Below are 25,584 nucleotides of genomic sequence, written 5' to 3' on the forward strand. Positions count from 1 at the left end.
CAGTCCCCATGGGAACAAGTTCAATAAGAAAACTCACTATCCAGCAACCCACAAAACTTGGAAACAGAGCGACTATAAATAAAACGAGGACATCCCATGGCTGTGACACATGAAAGGAAACTGCTGAAGAAACAAGTGCAACGTGATTACCATCAAATAAGTAGGGCCTAAGAGCAAGGCAAAAAATGAGAAAGACATAAAAAACTGAAATACACAGAAAGAATTAATTCTTCTTAATGTCAGAAGAACACAGCAAAAGCATCTTTAGGAAGGACAAGCCCATTCTCATAGGAAAACACCCTGCTATGCTTAAAATGGGAAACAATTGCAGCTGAAACATGCATATATTTTTCACCACACAAGTTTGAAAGTGCAGAAGGTGCAGCCTGTGTTATTCAGGCAAGGCAGAGAGTTTTCCTTCTCCTTTTGTTTCTGCCATAGAGCTACTGATTTACGAGCATCCTTGACAATAGGACCCTGTGGCAACCATCCTAAGATAAATCCTGCTTGTGCAAACACTTTCAAAACAGGCAGAATATCTGAGTCATGCAGGAAAACATGATGCACTCCTACAGTTCACCTTTCAGTTGAAACTCTGCACTCAACCTGTATGTCCATGGAACCCAAAGAGCAAATAACGTGACAAATATAACGGATTTATCCCAGGAACTGAGTAACTGCTTCATGAGTCAGACTAGAATTAACGTGCAATGCTGTGCCGAGGTAAAACTTAGAGGAAGGTATTTCAGAGGTGGTGTTTGGATTAATCAAGTCTTTTTGCGCACAGAACTGTGAAGAGCTGACTGGTGAGCAGCCTGTCTCCAGAAGCACAAGACCAAGGACAACAGTTGCTGTTTATCTTCGTAATTTGCTCATCTCTAACTCCAGGGACTGCTGACCAGCTACAGTTCAGCATGCACACCCCATCGCATGCCCACTCAGAGGGACAAACTTGCTTCACAGCATCTCATTTGCCCTTTTTTCACGGAGATTCCCACATCGCACTCCTTAAAGCAACACTGGTGTTCACAATAGCACTCTCAGCCATGCTTTTACCCTTTTATCAGTACAAGCCACTTGTTGCCAGCCTAAGCCCTTTTTCCTATCAACAGTACATTTGTCAGGCAGCCAAGGTTTTGCAAAAATGAAGTGTCCAGAAGGCAACAGTCTCTGCCTCAACATAACCATGCCAGAGGGATGCTAACTTCCTTCCACTGAACTTGTCCCTTCTCTCAAGTCCTCTCTGCAAGAGAAAACTGGACTAGTATTTCACGTAATTTAAAAATCAAGTTAAGCAAATACAAACCTTTGTCAGTGCCCGCTTAGTTCCGAGAGAACAGCAGAGTTATTTTCCTTAAAACTAACTGCTAAAGACTTACTCTACACACACCCCCCCAAAAAACTGGTCTAAAGCTAAAGAAAAGCATTCCCACACCTCTACAACAGTTAAAAACCATCAGATAAAAATCGTTAACTGCAGTTTGAATCGTGCAACTTTTTTATATGCAAGATGCAATCCCAGCATGGTTAGAAGCAATGTTTCCTGCACTATGCAGCTCTCAGAAAACACAAACTTAACCAAAAAGGCAGATAATAAATGTTTTAAGGCCAAATTTTACAGATACTGCAGTAAGACAGATCTAAAAAAAGCAATTAAAAGAAAAATCAGCAGATAAATAAGCAAGCTGGGGGGGAAGGGGGGGGCTCAAGGATATGCTGCAGACAGGTAAATTCAAAAATTCCGGTGAAGAACAGTAGTCAGGCTTTGGGTCTTTCTCTCCCAGTGCTCCGTTCAGTTTTAACATTAAAGAGGTAAGATGTCAAAAGGAAACAGCAAGCAGTACAAAAAGAAGTGCAAGGGTACTTGAATTTTTATAGAACATTTACCATCATTTGAGCAGATAAGAAAAACCAGGAAGCTTAGGTGTGCGTTTTCACTAAAATGTACTAATTCAAGACTGTTTTCAAGTTTAAATACAATCGTTTACCTTTTTAAAATAGTGTTTACCCAGTTCATGAATTTCATTTCTATGTGAAACAGCAAAAATGTCACATTTGCTATTAGAAAGCCAAAAAATTCTTTGAGAACAACTGTACTACTTTTATTAAAAAAATAAACCTTAAAATCCAGAAGGGTGCCATGCACAAGGGGCACAAAAGAAAAGTACTGTGATGCTGAAACTTAATGAATTTACAATTCTTACTATTCCATCAGAGCTCTGAAATTAATCAGAATAGGAACAAAAAGCCAAACCATAAATGCCTGATTTCTCTGGGGTAAACTAGTAGTTAAACTGCAGGGAATTTATTTTAATTCTAGCAGCAAGCAGGGGGGCTTGGGAGAGCCCACATCAGATTAGCAGCAACGTTTTACAAACGGGCACTACTGAATTCCACTACGACTTCAGTTATGGAAGCATGTTTCCACCCTGTGCTGAACCCGGCAAGGCAAATGTTATGTGCCCCTGCCTCCCTCTCTCCCAGCTTTTCAGGAAGCTATGAAGCTAATTTTCCCCAGCAGTATTCTCTGGAGGAAAAGTTCACTTCTCATGAAGGTAACGTGTATTTTTTAATTATTATTTTTTACGCCTCCCCAGGGAAGGTGAGGAGGGGAGAGCTTCCTTGCTCAACAGAGAAAGAAATTTTCCTGTATCGGTGCCAAGAATAGACACCCTAAATTCAGCGATCCTAATCTCCAGCCATCTATCAGCAGCAGGGTGGGACCAGCCGATTCGGATTTTCTATTAGCTAGCGACTTTGTGTACTAAAATAAGTCACTGTACCACCCAATTGTTCCCGCTGCTCTCGTCTCTGCAAAAGCACAGACTTACCAGTAGCTACCTCAACGAGTGCTCTAAGTACTTCTCCAGCCGGCCCTTTATAACTGGCACAACCCTCTTCCCACCAACTCTCCCAAGTCCCTGAACGCCCCTGTGACTTTATACCACAAGTGTTTCTTAGGACGTTTGCTCCACAAGCCTTTTGGCACGCACCAGGGAAAATGCTAACCCTGAGTATCTACCGTACCACAGGCAGCAAAATCAGAGAGCAAACCTAATCCACAGCCTCACTACTCAATGGCAACGGTTCATTTACAGGGCCAATTAGTGTTTGTACAAACAGTGATCAAGGCCCATATATAGGGCACACTATGTGACAGACAAAGACAGATCAAAAATACCTTCCACACCCCCCTACACTCACCAGCTCTATACTTTAAAAGGCACAGAAAGCCATCAAAACAGTTCACTAATATATCAGCCTAATAAATTACTCTGTTGGTCAAATACTAAATAACCTACATTCATTGGGTTATTTTCTGGACCAGAAAATAAAATATGTGTAATTCGATTAATGTTATTCCATTATGTATGCAGTAAAATTAATAGCAGAATACGTAAACTGGCAAAGGATTTGCAAATAACACTAAATAAAAACAACTAAAAATGCAAACCCGAGACTAATGGCAAGCTCTGTTAGCCAAGTCAGGCAGCTCACACAGTAGGTACTCTGCAAGTTTTCAACTCCCATAGACTACTGCCATGTATTGGAAGCAAAAATAAAGAAAGAATCTGAGACTGGTTTATTTTAGTTAAACAAAACACAAGCAGCATCTGTCTCCATGGGCCACACAGACTTCTGTTCTCATTCCTATTCCTACAGCCCCAGGGAAACAAAGGGAGTCGGTAAGCCAGGTCTCACTGCCCGTTAGAAACATGGGCCACGCACAAACAAGTAAACTTTTAACAAAAGTAAAGGCAAACGTTCCATGAGTTCAGACGGCTCCAGAGCATCACAAGAATTGTTATCCAGACACACACATTTGGTCTAGAGCTTCTTCGCAGCTTACACGACAGATTACTTTGGACCCATCGTTCAACATAACCATCAGCCAAAGAGAAAGGCAGCCAGCCATTTCAAACAAAGGAAACCACACACCTGCTACCAAAATTCTGAAGAGTGACTGCTGATTTTGGGTATTCCATATAACCCACATTAATGGAAACAAAGCTCCTGGAAAGCTACAGATACCCTCCTTTTTCCTACCTACCTACCTTCCTAGTGACAAAATCAGCATCCAAAAACCCAATACAACACTACAGGTCTGGAGTTCCTTTAAAAAGAATAGCCTCCAAAGTCAGCAGGGGAAATTCAAGAGAAACTTCCCCCCCCCGCCCCCAAAGCTAGAACAGCAATATAGAAACTTCAGAGAAAAGAAGGAAATACCAATTGCCTGCTTGATCAATTAAGGTAGCGAGGTACTTAGAAAAGATCCTCACTAATTGAAAATCATGGCCTGACAGGGATCTTGGTTTATTTTTTTACTATTAAATTAGTAAAGCAAGCAAACAAAAAAGTATTCAAGAAGTCTACATTATAAATTGCAAACATGATAAGGTATGCTAAGTGTTTACTTGTCTATAGTAAAGTACAGAGAGATGTTATGCAGAACAACACAGCTTTATAGAATTTTGAAAAGAACGGCAAATGCTAAATATTTTGTTAAAACAATCAGGTTTTGGATTAGGAAAATAAAAATTAATAGTCATCTACCCAAAAGTTAATAAAATACCTACCACACTAATACATCAAGTAAGCATTTGCTAAAGTTTTACATAAACACTGTTTATTTAGGGGTAAGCAATGTAATTTTATGTAATTTATTTGGCTCTTCCCAGATGCTATAAAAGCTTGATCATAATTAAGACAGCAATGTAATAATACCAACCACTATAGACAGTGTTTCTATCCACAATGAAGGGACAGTAAATAGTCCCAATTAATTTTTACTGTAGATGCTAACTCTTCCAAGAAGGCTTTTCTGCCACAATGAGGTGGGTCAAGTATATACACTACAGCAGATTAACACCTGTGCAACACACAGCATGCATTCATCAACACTCCAAGTCCTCCATGTCACAAGCTGGATCCCCAACATGTTATCGCATCTTTTTGCCTACTAAATTAAATGTTACTAACCAAGGTTCTTATTTAACAAAATGTGAAAATGCATACAAGAATTAATGGCATTTTGGTATTATTTAATCTAATGCTACTTTCTATTTGGTTTACACTGTCTATACATCTTGAATAGACTGCAGAATAACTGTGTAAAATATGTCAATGGTAAGCTAGAAGTTTTGTCAACTGTGAAGCAAAGTGATGAGCCACTTAGGAAAGTACACAAGCAAAGCAAGTTTGCAGGAAGAACAGTGTGGCCAGGCAGCAAAAGAATCAGTGAAAAAGCAGCATCAAATTACTCAACACTTCATTGAACTGAACAAACTAGTCACTTAAGCAGCAATTTCTGACCGCCTGCAAGCGGGCAAAATGTAATACACTAGGTATACAAACATTTAAAAAAGCACATAAAGACTCTGGAACCTAACAGGGAACATTCTGTAGCCCACCAATATATGTACTTACACAAGGGCAAGTACTTCCCCTTCCCACGTACAGCATTAGAGTCAGCTTACCCTTTCCACTTGTCCTTCTTTGTGCTTCAGTTTGTACACTTTCAGCTTCGGAAGGAAAGTCTCCATGTAGTTCTTGTCTTCCATGCCTTGGAGCAGCACCCCATGGAATGCCAACCTGCAGGTATTTGCATGAATATCTGTATCCAGCTTGGAGCCGATCACAAGGCACAGTTTAGGACAAGTGACTGGTTTTTCAAACTCCAGTAAAGCCCACTGTTGTCTTGGGAGCTGAACTTCTGACTGATCGTTTTCTTTGTTTTCCTCTGAAGAATTTGAGTCCTTGGACAAATATTCCTCTTGATAAAGATAATCCTTTTCAAAATCAAAAACTTTTTCTTGAATTTCTTTGTTGAAGTCAGCAGGAGCTGGACTGAAAAACATCACTCTTCCCATAACAGTTTCATGACCAACTGTGATATGGAACTTGGCCTTGGTTTGAAGAGCTCCTCGAAAATACTGGATTTTCTTCAGGGAAATTATTGCAGCATGGATAGTGTGAAGTGATTCTGGCGTGCAAATCAGGCCTCGTTCTAGCAGTTTGGGATCAAACTGTGTTACACAGATCCCTACTCTGTCACCCTGCATAGCGTAAGTCACAGGAGTATGGAACATCTGCATGGACTTGACTTTCTTTGTCACCTATTGATGAAAAAGAAGAAAAGCAGCAATTAGTTGCACATGAGTGCACCACAAGCTCAAAGCCACATATCCCAGCCTGCTTTCTTGTAAGATGACTGACCTTCTAGCAGAGTCCACAATTCAAAAGAAGAAAATGAACAGCCTAACAACATACCCCATCATTTAAAATTACCACAGGTTTGAGCCTCTTCACTTACTCTACTTCTGTTTATGAGACTGTAAGATTATCATGGTCACAATTATGTTGATATTTGCATCATCTGTGCTGCAATACTTACATTCCATTTGAAAATCAACCCCATTATACCCGCACCCATGGAATAGCTTACTTAATGTACTCCCCCTAAGCACCTGCACCACCAAAAGCATAGCACTACAATACCAATCCATGCACCTGTGTGACTGTTTTCCCACCTCTTCTATGAAAATAATCTAATACACTTTAACTTGGCTGAATTCAACCGTAAAATTTTTAGAACAAAAAAAAAATCTTTCCTTATAACATATTTGTACAACACCAAGCGCAACAAAATCTTTTAAACTATCATTGCAAAATCATTAGCAATACAAAAATCTACCATCTCCTAGTCTGACGTTCATAGATTAAAAAAGTCCTCAAAGCTTTCTTGCAAAGACTTGAATGTTCATAGATATGTCTGGTATTACAGTCACTGAAACGTGGGGTTCCACCTGTTGGGATTATCAGAGGAAAAGTGCAACACTGGCCACCACTTAAGATTTATTTAGCTCTTCCCAGATGCTATAAAAGCTTGACCTTAATGAGCTTGCTGTTCCATTACTTATTTCAAGGAGTTCTCAAGAAGAGAGGAATGAAGTTAGCTTTTAAAGATCAAGTCTAGGTTTAGCTTGATCAGACTAAACCAGTTTTATGAGGCTTCATTTTAGCTTTTCTTTCAGTTCTGCAAACCCTCCTTTAATAAATATTCCCCATCCACCCCCAGTTTGCACATAACCAAGTGTTTTGTCTGATAAGTTTATGTTGCCACCTGTTGCATTCATACTAATGCTGATGTTTGGATAGGTAACCATCCTGCTTGAAATCCCCACATTAGATAGCTTTTAATACTGAAATAATATTTGTAGCAATAAAAAAATATTTATCTCCTAAATAAATATTAAGTACTTGGACAAGAGTCCTTAACATAACATTTTTGAAGGGCTGAAACCTCAAAATTCAGAACCAAGAAGTGAACGCTGCACAGGAATGCTCTGTTCCAGAGATCATTTATGTTTTTATCAATATACAATAGATTATACTGTGAATGCGTACAGAACAACATTGCTAGAATAGATCTGGACTCTCAGTATAATTTCTTCTTCTCTCTCCCTTTTCTTAGTACCAGTTCTGCAGCTATTATAAAGGTTCATGTCAAATGCTACTGTACGATTCTCAGCATTCAAGCCATTACTATCTGTCTTACGCAGTTGGAACTGTTCTCAAATCCAACCACTGCACATCCCTTAGTAGCCCATCTTCTAATCCTGGCCAACCCCATTTATCTTCTAACTCCTGAAAGAAACCAAAATACACAAGCACTGATGAAGAGAATCCCAAATCAAAGGATTGGATTCAGCAGATCTGGGCTTCATCCTCAGTACGTGACATGTCTTAGAGAACATCATTTAGGTTAGACTACTCTAAACAGTCTAGAGAAGTTTAACTTAGTAATTTTAATCACAGAATCATTTACTCACAGGATTATACTGAAAATGTTAGCTTTTTGTCCTGCATCTTGGATGTAATGCTTAAGTGGAAACAAAACTATGTTTTTCACCTTTTCTACAAAGCCTGGTGCCCTATGTGAAAGGCATAAATAGTACTTAGCTTCAGACAAATCTTTGTATGCCTATTCCAAACACCACCAAACTAAACCATACTAAGAAGACTGTAGAGAAAAAAAAAAAGGAAGAAAAATTCAGAGAGGAACAAATTGCTGAAACTTTGGTCAAAATAGAGTAGATGAAAAGTCTAGTGGCTGACCTAAAATCTTCAGTAACTGGAATATAAAGAGCTCTCCAAGTAAGTCAGCAAAAAATGGTCACAGGCAATATACAGAAAGCTGACTAAAAGAAAAGGGAAAAAAATCTAGCAGCTGCACAGCTCCTGGAAAACAACAAAAATCCTGTATCCCTTCTTGAAATCATAACAATAGCCATAAGCTTCACCACTACAAATTTGTTTAGGTTCCCTGGATCTCTGGCTGCTAACCAAAACCAGTATAATCTGAAAAAGGGCATTTCTTCTAAGTTATAATTGCAACATTGTTCAAACTGAATGCCACATCAACACCTGTGGATTCTTGGAGAATCCACAGAATATTATGAGAATGGAGACGAAGAGGTGTGTTCACGTAAGAGAAACCCTCCTCACTAAAAAGCCTGGACCAAAATAGTTTGGTATGATCTTAACTAATGCCAGAACAGACTTCAAAGGCCATTCTAAATATTCACTAGAATTTCAGTTTCAAGCACTTGTATACTTGTTCATTATTCCTTTAGCCAAACCTCCTAGACAGCACTACCTGCCTAGATGAACTGGAGATAAACAATTTAGCATTTACCTCTACCTCTCTATTCACTTCTGAGGCTGTACTTTGAAACCTAGAAGTACAGGGGCTTGAATCAAACCCTGCTTTCACTCACTACGACCGACCCCCTCCCTGTCCAGTCTCAATCACTGCGATAGCTGCAACACTGGTGATACAAGTCATGTCTAAGGACTTTAAAAAAAAAAAAAAGTTTTTCTAAACATTTGTGTTTCAAAGAAATAAATAAGCACTACAAGACTAAAATTGCCATAAACACTAGCCCACACCATTTTGAAAGACTCTGTGATCTCATATGTGATCATAATGGCAGTAGATCTTTCATCTTCTACAACCATGGACAGGGTGAATAAACTGCCAAGAACTGAGAAATCTTCCAGCACCGCCTCTCCTCAATACAAAATGGAACTGGAAGATGCACAAGAGACCTATGCAGTTTTTCTATCTTAAGCAGAGCCACAAAACAAAGATATTTTTTTCTTTATGTTATTAATATTCCTGTTTATAATGTTACCTTTTTAGAAACTACCACATAAACAGTTGAGTGAAATTACAGAAAACATTTGCCAGTCCTAAACCAGTCTACATATATTAATCTGAAATATTTTTTGCAGAATTCAGATAACATTAAAGAACAAAAGTTTTGTTTGAAAATACCTGTTCTTGAGTGCATATACTCAGAATGCATCTTAGCTTTTAATGAGGCATCTACGAAGCATTCCTCGAAAGTGCTATGGGTACTCTCCCCTCTTAAATTATGCCTGATGTATCTGACATGCATCCCACAAGTAACTATCAGAAGGAGAATTAACAAATACTTTTAAAATATTCACTCACATGATTAAACTTTTTCAATGAGATCTGCAGTTCTCAAACGTGGCCATACAGAGCTTGTATGGGACTACTAGCTGTGTTCTTCAAGTTTCTCAATGTTAAACTACACTAAAAAAGAGAATACAATTGTGAAGTGTCATTTTCCATGACAAAAAGCTTGCCGTAATTCCTACGTGTAGGGGAAACTCTAGAGTATCAATACAGGAGTATTTTCCAGTGTTGCAGGAGGCTTTAACAGGATGGCTCCCATCAATATATTTACTGACCATCCTCACAGTCTCCAATGCAAGTTAAGAAAAGTTTTGGATCCCGATATTCCCTTTAAGACAACAATATCCTTACTAGGAAAACCACTGAAAATTTGCAGAATCATGTAAAGTAAAGCTTTTTCCCCTCAACCAAAGCAGATTATCTGTGCTGCCCCAACTCTCTCACAGGAGGCAAGCCCCCACCACCCTGGCTGTGCTCACCCAGAGCTTTAAGAATCACCTGATTTCTTTGTAGATGGGACTAGCTTCCAGACACGTCTGCTTGCCCTCAGGCATGTGAAGGGAAAGATAGTGGATTTCTCAACCTACTAAAAATCAGCACTTCATGCTGACCCATACGGTACCTTGCAAATAACTTAATCAGTCCATCTGTATTTATTCTAGATGTAAACAGTTTCTGCCCTTACATTCATGGTATCTATTCTTGTACCTAAATTTCCCATAGACATATCAGAAGACAGAAGAAAAATAAATGGGAATAACATTCAAGCCCATTCTTTTTTTCCCCCTACATTCTCAGTACCAGATCAACTGTAAAGGGAGTATGCGGCACAGATTCTTAACTGACCATAAACTCTGTTCCAAAAGTGTAACATGTGTAGGAATTAGCGTCTGACCAGAATAACGCTAGACTGTGCTTAGGTGATTGGAGGTGCGGGGTGTGGATTAGATCACACAAGAACCGAGTTGGAATTGCATCTCCTTCAAAAGGTCAGCCGTGGAACCAGCAGAGAAGTGAATCAGTGAGCTGATCTGCACCCACTGGATCAAATAACAAGAGCCAGAGAAGCTTTAAATCACCAACTTCCTGTTTTCTGACCAGACCATGAACATCAGTACAGTATTTCATTCCATTTCACTTTGACCCCGACTGACAGAGACATTCATCCGTGGTTTTAAAATACTTCGAATGTACGGTTTTTCTTCAAAAGGCTGAAGTACATAACTAAAATTCATCTTTGTTTTGCCCGGCCTTTAAAATGCAAACACCTGGAAGCACTGAAAAGGATGCAACCAGCCCTTAATATTGGTTTTGTTTCTCTTACCGAGCCCCACAAGTTACAGCACAGTTCTAAACTTGTGCATATTTTCTTTAGCTTTACAGCAACAGAAGTTTCAAGTAGGGAGTGGGGGCTGGATCACTCTGCACCACCTACCAACAGAATGACGTGAAACACTTCAGAACATTCTGTCCTGGGCAATAGGAATTTGTAACTGAGACCAGCTATGACCAATACCTTTGACATTTCTTTCCATTTATTTCAAGTATCCAATTTTTGTCCTCAAAATGCTGATGGTAAAACAACTTCTATCTCATCCTGTCCACAAAAATAGTGCAAGGCCCATTTTAGCAGTCCACTAAACAGATATTTTACTCTTCCTTAGTGAATAAGGCACTCAGACACAGAAAGAAATGAACAATACTGAGTGTGACTTTAAAGAGACAGAATTTACTCCATGCAAACAATGTAGGTAAACAAGGAAAACTTGGATACTGTTATAAAACTTGCTACAAACTTTGCTAAGAAATTCATTCATTTTGTTTTCGAATAATGGCACAAGGGAATTGATTATATCTCACCATATAAATCAAGAGCCATGTGTTGAAATCTTACATCATTTGCAAAGGGATTTGCTTCACTCTAAATTTTATTTGTATAATCACATTAATGTTCCTAAAGCATTATGTAAAGGTCTATAAAAAGGGTGAGAAAGAATAAGTTTATGTGTTCAAATGCAGATTAAAAAAATGCAAAACAGAAATCAAAAGCGCCCAAACAATTCAGCCCTTGAGATAAACAAATGTATTCAATATGAGAACCCATTATTTGAAAACCAAAGGAAAAGCCCACTAAGATTTTCAAAGCAGTTTAGTACAGACTAATAGAAAACAGGATACAGAAAAAGTCCACTAATGACTTTCCCCCGATATGTCAGAGCTTCTTTTCCTTTATTTATCCAGCTTCCATTAAGTTATCAACCATATGCCATTGCTCATAGCTTCTTCAGATAAGAACCTAGCCATACTGCTGCCTCCCAGTACTGAGTGCATCTTCCTGATTTAGAAGATACAGCAACCATACTTCCCTGTAATACTGATGAGAAACTGCAAAGTTAAAATTATTAGTCTGAACAATCTATGAGAGAAAATATGGATTATAAATGCCGTATTTATAAAGAGTATTACATACGTATTTGAAAAAGACATCCCACTTGAAATGCAGACTCCAACCAGTTCAAAATAGAGATCACATCTCAAAGCCCAGCTGCTAACAGCTGCATCTTTAAACTTATATCCAAGAAGGAAGAGGAACCGATAAATGAAGAAAGCACAGTTTCAGCCCTGAGGTTTAGAAATACACCAAGAGCAAGCTCAACTGAATCAGCACCCAAACAAGAAAAATAATCCTTGTGAGGCCTAAATTGACCATACATTGCAGCAAAGTGCCAAATACAAGAATCAGCACCTTAATATCATCCAGCAGAAGTGCCTCCTTATAGCCGAAGAGGAGCAGCAAACTACAGCCAAGCTGCACAACCAAAATGTGTCCCGTATCTGCTGCTTTTGAAAGTAAGGGCTGCCTTCCTCTCTATTGCTCTATTACAAATTCAAATAAATAAGACATCTCATCTTCTTGCTCCCGGTATCATTTCTTGGTGGTCAGATGATATCAAGCTACACTGTCAAAAAAACGCAGCCCACTTGTCTGAAAGGGTACCACAAGTTTTAGTTTTCAGCCAACACTTGTCTAAGCATGTATACTGAAACTAGGCAAAGCTCTAATTCAGACATAAGACTGCTCTTACATGTAAACAATCCTTACATAAATTCTCTTCTAAACACAAAGAATGCATAATTCTTTGCTTTATGAGGGATGACCATTCACAGGTAAAGCTGAGCCCTATAGATGAGTAAGCAGCAATGCATTTAGTGAAGGCAACCTAGCCCTGCTTGAAAGTGTCAAAAGGACACCTAGGCTGCGAAGGAACAAGAGAGCAATAACAAGCGTTCAGGAATCATGAGTCGGGGCCTCTGCCCTCCCCCATCCACATCCTCTGTGGAAATAATTGATTTTAAAAATTATTTTACAAATTAAGATATGGAGTATTTTCTTAATCCTCTGCGGTACTTTTGCAGTTCATGTCATATCCCAGTGAATGCTGAGAAACATTCGCTCCAAACTTTCACCAGGATTTTAGAACAGCAAAAAATGGAGATAAACCAGGAGCAGTCAGTAGTACATGGTTGCACAGCTGTCACACCATGCAAACTTTTCCCACTGCTCAGGTTGTTGAAAGCCGTCCTTTCTGAGGCAACACCACAGTGGCAGCTAGGACCAACTAGCAACAACCAGCTGAGCAGAAACCTCACAGTCAGAAAGAATTCCAAGTTTGCAGGTGCCGCCAAGATCATATGGCTTAGTAACAATTTTCTGAAAGATCCTGAATACTCCTAGAATCTATTATTTGTCCATGGCCTCACTTGTCTCCAGACAGGAAAGGAATACAGCATCTGGAGGAAAAACTATTTCACACAGAATGATTCTTTTAACTTTTTTTTTTTTTTAAAGTGAAGTTTATAAGGGTATTCACCATATGACCACTATGGTGCTTATGTAATGCCACACACATGCTATCAGATTTTATTTAAAATACTCCTCCTCCTGACCAAAATAATGCCACAGCCTGAAAAGCTTGCACTGCAACACTGGAATAACACAATACAAAAGAGGATACTTAAATCCCTTTAGCTTATTTCCTTTCACAGCATCGAAAATATGGTTATGCACCCAGTAAATAAACAACCAGGTCAGTCATCTTACTCTCACACTGCTCTGCTTTAATGCCATAATTAACTACTTGTATGCTATGTTCATGCACACAATCACAAATCAAAAATTAGCAAGTGTTAAGATTAAGATTTTGCACCTTCTGTGCCAATACATTCTCATGTACCCTTTAAGTATGTAACCTCAGATTTTTTCCAACAGAACCTTATCCATTCCATGCACAGGCTGGACAAAGCTCACTGAATAAGAAAAGTATCCTCTATTTATTTTCTTCTCATGCCTGAACCTCCCTGAAGTCCTTATTTACTGTAAACCATCAAATTCACAAAGTATTGCATGTATGCCACCTTACTGGAGTTATTTATTTAGTAAACTTCAGTCATCTTGTCACTCTTGTGATAACATGGCATTATGCCTCATTGCAGATAGGAACATCAACCGTGTATTTGTCACAATCCAAATTCTCAAGAAAAACCCAACGTTTAGTATTTTAAGGCAATCAGGCTGGTCAAGCATGATTTGCTCTCACAGTATTTCCCCAGTAATTACATATTCTTACTATGTTCTTTGGGTTCCACCCCTTACATCTCCTCTACCTGTGATTCCCAGGGGGAACACCAAGAGCGCCAAGCCCTACTGCACCTTTATTTCCTCTCTGCATTGCCTCTTCGATTTGAGGACCATATCATCCCCTTTTAGGATCGCATCCCCTTTTAGTCCTCTGGCCGAAGGAGCGTGACAGCCGTACACATTGAACACTGGGGGCCGTGGGTAGGGAAGAGGTCCCCGCGCTCCAGGCTGCGTGGAAGGTAGCAGAAGCTAGACACCTACTAGATATACCTTCATCTCCAACTGACTAAAATCTTTCAGGCTTTTTGTAACCAAACAAGGAATCTTAAAGTTGTTGAGTAACCTTAAATTAAGTGGTACTGCTTGTGACACCTATCGCTACAGATGACAAAATATGCATTTTTAAAAGCATAACATAACACCAATGAGTTTTGCCAGCAAGTATCTAGGCAAAGAATGTCAGACCCACAGTAAAACCATGGCAGAGTAAGCTTAACATTTACGTAACAGCTAAAATTTCTGCAACTTATAAAAAATTATCTCAAAACATTTTTCAAAGCAAAAAAAATCCAGGAAGAAATCAAAACCAATGCAAAATGAGAGGTTAAAGAAAGGCTGTCTGGAATTTTCTTCTTCCGACAGAATGAACCGAATTCTTTTTTTCCAAATAGATTTAGGTTTAGAACAATAATAATACTTTTATCTGAAGACTTCAAAGTCACATGCAAAAGAATGTATCACAGTAAACACAGGGTTGAAGGTTTTATAGAAAAACTTCTACTGGGATTTTTTTCCTTCTTCTTTAAAGGAAATTTGTTTACTACCAGTCTTTGAAAAGCATAAAAGGGAGGAAACTATAGGATAAAGAAGTAAAACTTTTACGTGTAAGGAACATTTGGAGCTTTGTGAGAAGACTGGTTTTGGTAGAATGTGCGACATGTAGCCCAATGTGAGTAATATTATATCTCAAATAAAAATCAGCCCATGAATATACATAATCCAAAAGGTAATTCTCCCAATCTCTGAAATGTAATGGAGCTACTCTAGATCACTGAGGCATGAATATTTACCGTATTCAGGCTTTACTGCTCTCGATCTGGGTTCAATTTTGCAAATTAAAATGAAGGCTCTGTGGATAGAGAGATTAAAGAAGAGCATCCCAAAGCCTGCCTGTTTCCTTGGTGTGGTAGCAGCGATCTTGTTACCCTTCTGTTGGGTTATTTCTTTTTACTTAATGGAGTAGGTCAAAAGCAATTGAGAGTGGAAAGAGGAGGTCATTATTGGGTCACAACCTTGGAGTTAAAGGCTCACTAAGGAAAACAAACACAGAATGAACATAAAGCTGCATTTAAAAATAAAACCTGTAATGAAAAATAATATTTTCAGCTCTTTTCACTTTTATTTTGACAGGTCAAGGGGAAAATTAAGACTAAGTTCTTTCACTTGTTTCTTTCTCATGAACAAAATTCTCCTGTCCTGTCTCTAAAATAAGCTCGTTAACAGAAGCCATCATTTACACAAAATGAAACAAAGGTGATAAATAATTACTGACAGATCTGGTAGGCTTCATTAGTTGTGGCAAACGTTAACATTAATTGTGATGATTTGTACTTTTTCTAGGAAATGCTTAGAATATAAACACAAGAGCACTCCAGTGCAATGCAACCAACACACACACAAGTATGCACATCAATACAAATCAAATGATATGGTACTACTCCTAGTGAATTCCTTGCAATAAGTACAGTCAAAACAAAGGCTACCTCTGCTATGAGAAGAAGAAAAGAAAAAGGAATAAAGGAATTAATTACTATCAGACAAGTATTTTTCACATTTTTTTTTTAAGTTTACATAATAAAACCCAATTGGTACACAAAATCTTTATAGCTTTTCCTTGAGGTAGGATTTTTCTTTTTAGTGGCAAATTTTAAAGAGTTCAACTAGCAAGCAATTTCTAATACAGGTCAGTACAGTGATTAAGATCAGACAAGTAAATTTATATCCTCTGCATTGTATGATATTTTGAATATCTAAGCAGTTAAGTCTAAAGAATAAATGGATTTATCCCTACCGCCTTGGCAAATAATACTAAGCTATTAAAGGAACAAAGCAGTATGGTGCAAAGTTTGATACAGCAAAACCAAGTTCTAATGCACTGATACATGGTAAAAAAAAAAAAAAAAGAGTCAGGTTTACCAATAATGATTCTGATTAATCCATTCATATGCAGCTGGGGGAAGAAAGAGGGCAGAAGGGGAAAAAAACAGAGGGGAAAAGTTGAGGAAAGAATGAAGAGGCTGCATCTTACAAAACTGGAAATAAAGCCAAATTGTAGTGATCACCAGCTAGCAAAAAACAGCATTTACCATATAGAGGTGCCATGTGATATCTTATGAAGTAAGAAATTCACACTTTTTTGCCTCTGAGCTACACCCTGGTACCAAAGGGTTACTGTGTTCTAAAACCTTCAACAACAGCCTTACTAAACATTTAATATTTTTTCTTTCTGCTTTCTTAAAGGCCCCAGATGTGTTCTTGCAGATCAAAAGAGACCAACTTATAAAGTTAAACGAAATCAAGAGCTTTTGTTCCAAGGCATCGTTGCTGAACTAATTATTCCTGGATGTTGTTTAATGAAATAGTGGTGCCATATATTAAAACAGTTAACAGGATGAGTTGCATGAGTTATAGGAAAGGTCTGATCTGGGATTATAAATTTAAGGTTTTCTTCAAAGGAGATGAAACAAACTCCTCACGACTCCCCAGTCCTTTCTGTCACTGGAAAGCTGCAATAAAGGAACCAAAAAATGTATGAAAGCTGAAATATCATTCTACATTACCCTTCCCTGAATAATAGAGAACTAAAGATGGGGGAGTTAAAAAAAAAAAAAAAAGACTCCCAAGATTCTCCAAGATGGGGAAATGAAGATCTAAGTTATCCTGCCTATTCCCTAAACGCTACAAGGCACAAGTTAAAACAAATATTGGTAAAGTCTTACGAGAAGCTTCATTTTAGATGTACATACGCAAAAAAAGAAAGGGCTCCCGTCTTAAACAACGCCATGCAAATAGTTACCAAAGCAATCATTAAGCATTTTTATTAAGAGGGGCGGTGGGTGGGGGAAGGTAAGCAAAGAGCTATTCCAACATCACATTATTAGTAGAAATGGATCTCTTATATTATTCTGCAGCCCCCAGCCACACAATTTTTTTTGTTAAAATGCTTATTTAACTATTCATTTACCTTCCTGAGAGAAACAGAAGACTCTCAAGATCCCTGAGGACATCTCAGACTAGGAAGGTAACTTTTCAGAACCGATGGCTCTTATACATTCAGACAATAAACACTTCACTTCCCTACTGATAGTCCTTTCTGTGTTTGTATTTTACAGCCTGACACCGGCCAACCCAACACTTGACACCTAATTAACAGACCTAGGAGCTGGAGGTCCATATATTGATCACACTAAATGGGATTAGTGTGAAATAAAAAGTTCAAAGGGTCTTGACCAAATTTCACCACAGCCCAGCTGTGACAGCTGCTATGAATTTGTGTATCCAGTGCCCCACATTTTTATTAAGAGGGGTCTGGCGCACAAGAGTATGCAGTAGCCTATGAGATCATGAAGGTTCACCTAACAATGTCAGGCTCTGTAACTGTAGTGACTGACTGAAGAAAAAAAAAATCCTCTTGCTTGTTTGCATAGGTCTTTTTGATTAACTCATGAAAAGGGTCCCTCACCTCTGATACAACAAGCATTTACAATAGATGTAGAGTTGTGACTTCTTTGCCTCTCAAGGATTTGTTAGCTTGCTATGAAAGAGCTGTCCAATTTGGAAAAAAACCCTAGGTTTGGTTATAAAAGAAATAATTCCCAATACACGCTGCAAGCATACCGAGTATATTCTGACAATGACAGCCAGGAGCTGTATTCAAACGACAGAACTCCAAACTATTATCTTCTAAACACACTTTCTATTTGCCTAAACCTATCATCTGTCATCAAGTGAATAAACATTTCTACATTTTACACACACGCACACCTTTTAGTGGCAGTTCTAGTGACACGATTTTTTCAACCTTCATCAAGATCAAAAGAAATTACAACTATCAACAATTCTGAGTTATGTGCGCAAATTAATTTATTTAAAACATGCTGCCTCATTTTCCAGTACCTAGTATCACAGACACCTGTAACAGAAACAAGGGAAACCTACTGCTACTCAGGGAAGGGAACAAGCCCATCACACACAGATGTGCAAGTACCACCGAGGCACAGTGAATGCTCAACAGGATTCTCTTGGCTAACATGATGTTTACCAAAATATTCAGGATAAAAAATGAACAAAATGCCATTTTGCTTTTGTTGGTGCTTTTATTTCTTAATTTCTTTAAGGATTCACTCTGTCAGAATATTTTTTTTAAAAAATTGAGGAATATCCACTTCTGGGAGTTTATATATCAATGACAAGGAGATGGTCATCAGTCAGGAGGAAGAGATGGAAAAGAGCTGTCAATTTATCAATTTTAATCAATTATGGGTCTTTTAAAAGGAAGCTAAATGTGGTCCATGAAGGTACCCTAAAAATAAGCTCACTGAGGTTGCAACATGCATGGGTAACAGACAAGACAGCAATAGAGCCATCATGCAAAAATACATGACAGCAGATCACCAATGACAGAAGCTTGGTAAAAGTAAGGAGGGTAACCTGAAGCCTATGGAAGAAGAGTGAGTTGTTAATGTTGGCACATAAAGGTATTTCACATAGCAATTTTTTAATACTTTATACAGTACTGTGGCACATCAAAACCAGCTTTTTGGGTTTGGTTTTTTTTTTTCCTCTATATATGTATATCTCTTCTTCTGCTAGGTTTCTTTCCTTGCAGAATCTTCCACTTCCTATCCTTTGGGTCTGATCGCTGTTGCATGGCCAGTCACACCTGCTGAGATGACCTTCACTGAAATGGCCAGTGACATTTTCAAGTACCACAATTAGCCCTAAAAGTTAACATACCAAGACTGGAAGATTTCATATGTCTCTGCTATGTCTGCAATCAGGACTGCAAAACTGCAACTGTCACTCCCTCAGTCTCAAAAACTAGAACTTTTCCATTTTATTAAAGTTGAAATTACATGTAATCCAAAGCGTGCAGGCCACAAAATTCTTTGAGATGACTGAATCTAGTCCAAAAGGAAGCTTATCTAGCCTATCCACCAATGCTAATTTTTTTCCTTATTCACTACACTATTTAAGATTTTTTTTGTCAGTGTAGTATTAAAAATTCCATCAGATTTTTTAAAAGCATTTCAAGACCAGGTTTCCTCATTTGGAGATTTCCCACTATAGTCACTAGCTCTCAGCCCCCATTCCCACAAAATATTGGGACATTATGTACTTCCTCAACAGTGCAAAACTGCGTCACAACTTTTTCTCTTGCTGTTATGTGTGTTGTAATTGTATGCACCTTCTCAATTTAAAATGATTACGAAATGCCCAAGGACATCACACACACTATGGAGGTAGCCATCTGAAAAAAAATGTACCAATTTTAAAAAGTCAGTTAGGTTTGCTCATTACCAAAATCTAGGAGAGAAACCTAGTAGCAGAAGAACATTTTAAGGAGAGACAAAGGCAGCAACTTGCAATTGAAAGTGTGCACCATTGTAACACCAGAAGTTACCACTGCTTTTTGTACAGTGTCTCTTCTAAGGAGACCCCACTGCATCAGCCACCACATCTACCAACTGTTCTTCATTAGTCAAAACATTCTTCCCTCAAAAACCAAAACAGCGTTTGCTCTCATCTTTAAGGGCAAGGCTGCGCAGAGGATACAGTGCAAATCAATGCTGAACATGGACTGTATATCCAGAAGTCTCTTAAATATAAGAAAAAGCACTCTTAGAAAAAAAAAGAATATAAAATCGTAACATGGGACAAGATGCATTATTATTATACAGTAAATATAAAAGTTACTCATCACAGTGAGACTGCAAGATTTGGTTACTTGCAATTTTAGGAAACTAGACTAAGATATAATTCGGGTTGCACCCTCCAGTCCTGTATTTTACAAGTTTTTGGCACAGTTCAAAAGGCTTGAGAAGAAAATATTTTATTGGAAGTGACTGGGTACCTTTATTTAGGGAGAAAAGTGTCTAACTAGAAGACCCTACAGTAAGTCCAGAGTGAATCCAAAACTAAGAACTGATCATATCATTGAAAAGAAAAACATCAATGTTAGAAACTCTTGCTACTACAGCCAATGTTGATTAGAGGAAATTAAGTCAGCAAGCTGGTACAACTGCATGAAGTTTTATCACTGTCTTTCAACAGGAGGAGTGGGGGAAAAAATAATTTAAACACAGATGAAGCCAAAGATAAACAGAAAAATAAGAAAAGCTTTTAACTTGGCCAGTAAGCCAAGTTTCCAGAGTCAATCTAAGTAGATAATTGCTCCTAACTAAAAAGACATAGCTTCAAGAATCAGTAAAACAAAAATGAGGAAAAAATATACATGCAATACTTAAGCATACATTTATATACCACTTTATGTTCAACATATGTATATTTCATAATCCTTCAAAGATTAGATTTAGAGGAGAAAGAATTTTTAAAGTGAAGTTTAATACTTGGACAAAACAGCTGCCATTAGTCATCTCACATTTTCATTTTTCTGTCTTTACTAAAAGGCAAAACAATACTGTGCCACTGGAATAGTCTCTGTTCAGTCATCATCATCACTTCCTGCATCCCATTTGGATCTCATCCTTTAACTATGACATTTTTTTCCTCCCTTTTCCTGCAAAAAGTAGGTACCACTTATTGCCTTTGGATTTTCTAGTTTATTAAAATGGGATAAATTGCACACTGTTTAGAAAACATTCCACCCCCTTATTTTTCTAAAGATACTATTTAAAATCCCCAAAGGATGTTAATATTAAACAAAAGCATAGGGTTAGCCTATTAGGCTATCAAGTCTGACATGTTATCCAAGGCAAAGGCTTATTTCAGTTGCTTCAGAAGAAAAACATGAAACCCCAGTACCTTACCAACTGTGCAATAATGAAAATGAGGTTGTAATGAATTCCAATCTAACCCTCAATAGTGGATTCCAATTACTGTGCTCGTAGGAGAAATAAAAATATTGACAAAATATAACACCATTTTTTCTGATAAAATGGTGAACAATGCTGCAAAAAACCTTCCACAGATTTAAATCTACAAAGAAAATCAAGTTCCAACTGAAACTTCTCTCGTTAGTCTTGTTAGGCTCCCCCGTACATCAAGGGGTGAGCTCTTACTCTGCCCAGAGGCAAGGGAATTAAAAAGGGATGCTAGTATGAGGTTTAGCAGCAAATAAATAGCTTTGCTGTTACAAATTTCAGTAGAAACATTATTAAACTTAGTGGGCTTTGTGGTTTAGTACATATTCTGCACAACTAATTTTTCTACAAGCCTTTGGCTCCATCTGCTGACTTTTAATATTAAAAATAATCGATGAGGCTGAAAACGTTCACGCTTTTGGAACACTTAAGTCCTCTACATTTTCGTAAGTGTGGTTCAAAAGGTATAGCTAAATACCCCAATTGTGTGGTCTAGTAACATTGTCAGTTAAAATTATCTTGAAGCATCAACACACCAGTGCTGAGGAGAAGGCACCTGAGGGAGCCTGGGATGCACAAGGGATAAACAAATATTACTTGGAAGACTGGCTGGAATCAGATTTAAGCAACAGGTATACATCTGGATGTTTCTGCCACAGAATCACCCAGCAAAGTTCAAATCTGAGAAGTGAGATTCTGAGAAGACTAATAAAATAAATGGAAGATCTAGAACACAACCCTTGTGAAAGCTTGTTGGAGACATTTGCTCAACACCTGCCTGCACAGATTTCAGCTTCTCCCATTTTCACTGAGACGTCTGCTTCACAGAAACTAAAGCTTGTTGTATTTATGAACAAAAACACAGTAAAAAGATTACTCTGAAGTTTCAAAAGCCCCAATATTTACCGGTTCCAGCTCTGATTTATTTTTCATTATTGCAGAATTCTGATCAGAGTGCTACAAACTCAAACTAGACAGTATTTCCACACAAAAACTTGTACAAGAAAAATGCATCCAATATGCTCTTTAAATACAGCAGGGGAAAGTCTTGGACTCAAAAATTAAAAAAACCCGCAACAGTTACAGTACTTCATGGCCATTTTTTACAGTTAAACAACTAAATCCATCATTATATAAAAGCAGCCTGATTTACAGGAACAGTGAGCTCTCACAGCTCCAAGTTATTTGAGTGGTAACTGGAATAATCAGCATCTCTGACAATCTATCTGTTCGCCTTTATGACTATCTTTTAGTACCTGTATTAGAAAAATTTAACACCACATACACACACAGAAAAAACCCAACACATTCAACTTCCAAGACTTCCTGTGACATCTCTGTGCACTCTGAAAAATACTTTCCTCTTATTATCAGTGTAGGAGATAAGGTCAGTGCCACGAATCAGATCCCACTTGTTAAAATTGCTACGTATGGGGAAGACTTTTTTTTAACATGCCATTCATAGCTCCTATATCTACCTACCAAAGTCTTAATATTTGACTTACAAACACAGGTAAAAAACAATAGATGGAATCAATTGCTTTTTGCAAGGAAATTTAAGCACACAATGAAGTATTTACTATGTTAAAGTTAAAATTAAACAGAATCTGAACCAGACCCTAAAACTCACTAACATAATGGTGTGAAAAAAGCTCATCTTCATAGCTTTGTAGGAAAAAAAAAAAAAAAAAAGAAACCGACAACTCTTCTTTGAATGAAAATACGAAATCCCTCTTACATACTACACACACATACTACAGATACTGCAGTTTCCAAAAAGCTTCTTTTAAAGCTATTTGATGTTTATAATGTCTCCTTCAGAGCTGAGGCTGAAGCTAAGGAATTAATTACAACAGTCATTACTTTCAAAAACCGAAACCAAAACACATGCATACAAATTCTGAACAAAGATTCCCAAGAAATTTTAACAGTATATGAAACATTAGGAAGATACAAGACTCATTTCTACATGGTCACGCTCAGATAAATATAGGTATAGGTCCAATAGTTTCAAACTATACTTATGTAAAAGTTCACATTGGGGAAAGTTATCACCACACAATTTAGTATTTAGAGATACGTTAAGGAAAACTCCAAAATATAATCACATTTAAACACAAATCTAACTTCTGCAAATACGATTCTCCATATACAGAAAAACAGCAAGAAAACCAGCATGCATACTGTAAAGCACTGTGTATAACTACAAAATTTTTTATCATATCTATGTATTCTCTCCGTCAAAGTCCATCTAAAAAGCCCTGGCTGGTGTCAGCATTGCTAGATGACACTGAACAAATGAAAGGCAGGATTTAAAACTTCATTTCTGAGCTGATCAGAAGGGACCTTGTCCATCAGGGATAACATAACAAAAAGCAATAATACATTGTTTGATTTGTGGAATTACACTCGCTGTGCCAGAAAACTTTGACATTATGGATTCAAAATAACTAACTCGGCCCACTACACATTGTGGATACCTAATGGCATGTTTTTACAACTGTTTGTAATGTACATGTCAGATGGCCTAAGTCTTTCTTGTGAGTCACACCATAACCACAAAACTATGCCTAGATGTTAAATGGGAAGAGGGAAAAAGAAAAGTTGACGTAAAATTTTTTTGTCCATCTCTCTTCCCGTTTATTAATCTTCAAGTCATCTTGCCAATATTAACTTCATGCAACCTTCACAGACAAGGGTTAGAATCACCTTTACTAAAAAAAAAAATAAAATAAAAGCAAACCAGAAATTTACCACACATTTGCTTTTTCTAATCAAAATTAGAACAGGAAGCATATGTTAAAAAAACACAAAAAAAGCACCTACACCCCAATTTTTTATAAAGCAAACAGAATGCCTACCTTTGCGGTCTCATTTGCGTGTATTTAGTAGAAAATTAGTGTAATTTTTAAAAAAACACTGCTTGGGTTCCTGCCAAAATCACCCCTTTACAAAAAAGAAGAAAAAAAAAAAAAGAAAGAAAATATCCTCAATGCTTCTGGTAAACCACCAAATCAGTTCAGCATAGACATGTTTGAAAAAGGCAGAGGCTACTGAAGCCACAATTGTCTTCCCTAAACATGTTCTTGTTACTCTTACCACCTCTATTAGCTCTATTCCTAATAGTAAACAAAGTTTGCAAAGATTCCCCCCCCCCCCCCCCCCCCGATTTAAAAATATTTAAGAGTTTCTCTAAAGGAAAGCCTCTAAAAAGCCACTGATAGAGCCTGTGATCTCAGGAAAGACAACCACTTATGTGCTGTCTGCACATATCACACATCTGGAAACTGGATTTGAAAATGGAAGTTCAACCACCTGAACAGATAGAACAGGTGGGTAGTGAAAGTGAAGACGAAAACAATGGAAGGACACAAGCAAAAGGAAAGACTCCAAGCAATTCTGAATCTTTTGTACTACAAAAAAAAAAAAGTGTGTGATTACAAATATATCTTAGAACCTGTGACTAATCTGCTAGCATGTGCTGCCAGAAGGAAAAGCAGACACACAACAGTTTGTACAGCCTGGAGGTTTCCACCATTTTCCCACTAGTTAGGGGACCGCATGCCTGAGAAATATTAACACATCAGAATAAATTATGTTGAACTTCAATCTTATGTAGCATCTCAGGCTCATGGGAGGGCTCAGAACAAGTTAGGACCCCACTCTGTATCACCACACTGTAGAACTTCCTCCACCTCCACCCATAAGAAATTAAAGTTCTACCCTGGGGCAAAGATACTTAATAACCTCCTCTAAAGCCCAGGCAATCAAGTAGCCTTTGACATGACTGGAATGAAGCATTAATTTGAGGGTCCTTGCCACATTAATACATTTTGTACAAACAACTGTTTCTCCCCTGTCTTGGTTTAACCCCAGCCAGCAACTAAGTACCACACAGGCACTCGCTTGCTCCCGCCCCACCACCCCCCGTGGGATGGGGAGGAGACTTGGCGGGGGGAAGGTAAAACTCGTGGGTTGAAAGAAGAACATTTTAATAATCAGAATAAAAGAAAATCATAATGAAAAGAGAGAGAGGAATAAAACCTAAAGGGGGGGGGGGGGCAGAAACAAACCACGAAAACCAAGTGATGCGCAACACAACTGCTCACCACTTGCTGACCCAGCCAGTTCCTGAGCAGCAATTGGTGGCCTTCAGCCAACTCCCCCCAGTTTATATAGTGAACATGATGTTCTATAGTATGAAATATCCCTTTGGCTAGTTCAGGTCAGCTGTCCTGGCTATGTCCTGGCTACACTCCCTCCCAGCTTCTCATGCACCTCTTTTGCTGGCGAGAGTATGGGAAACTGAAAAGTCCTTGACTTAGTAAGCACTA

The 25,584-nt window shown here is 38.1% G+C and overlaps 1 protein-coding gene across 2 annotated transcripts in view; it reads right to left on the reverse strand.

Moving 5' to 3' along the window:
* The window catches only part of EEFSEC (eukaryotic elongation factor, selenocysteine-tRNA specific), a 245,654-nt gene that overhangs the window by 166,761 nt on the left and 53,309 nt on the right, over positions 1-25,584 (reverse strand). For both annotated transcript variants that reach the window (XM_080385408.1, XM_080385409.1), the window contains exon 5: positions 5,478-6,116. In XM_080385408.1, the coding sequence (XP_080241534.1) occupies positions 5,478-6,116 (639 nt within the window). The remainder of the gene's footprint in view (positions 1-5,477; positions 6,117-25,584) is intronic.

The sequence above is a fragment of the Falco punctatus genome, assembly GCF_963210335.1.
Source record: "Falco punctatus genome assembly, chromosome: 4".
NCBI lineage: Eukaryota > Metazoa > Chordata > Aves > Falconiformes > Falconidae > Falco > Falco punctatus.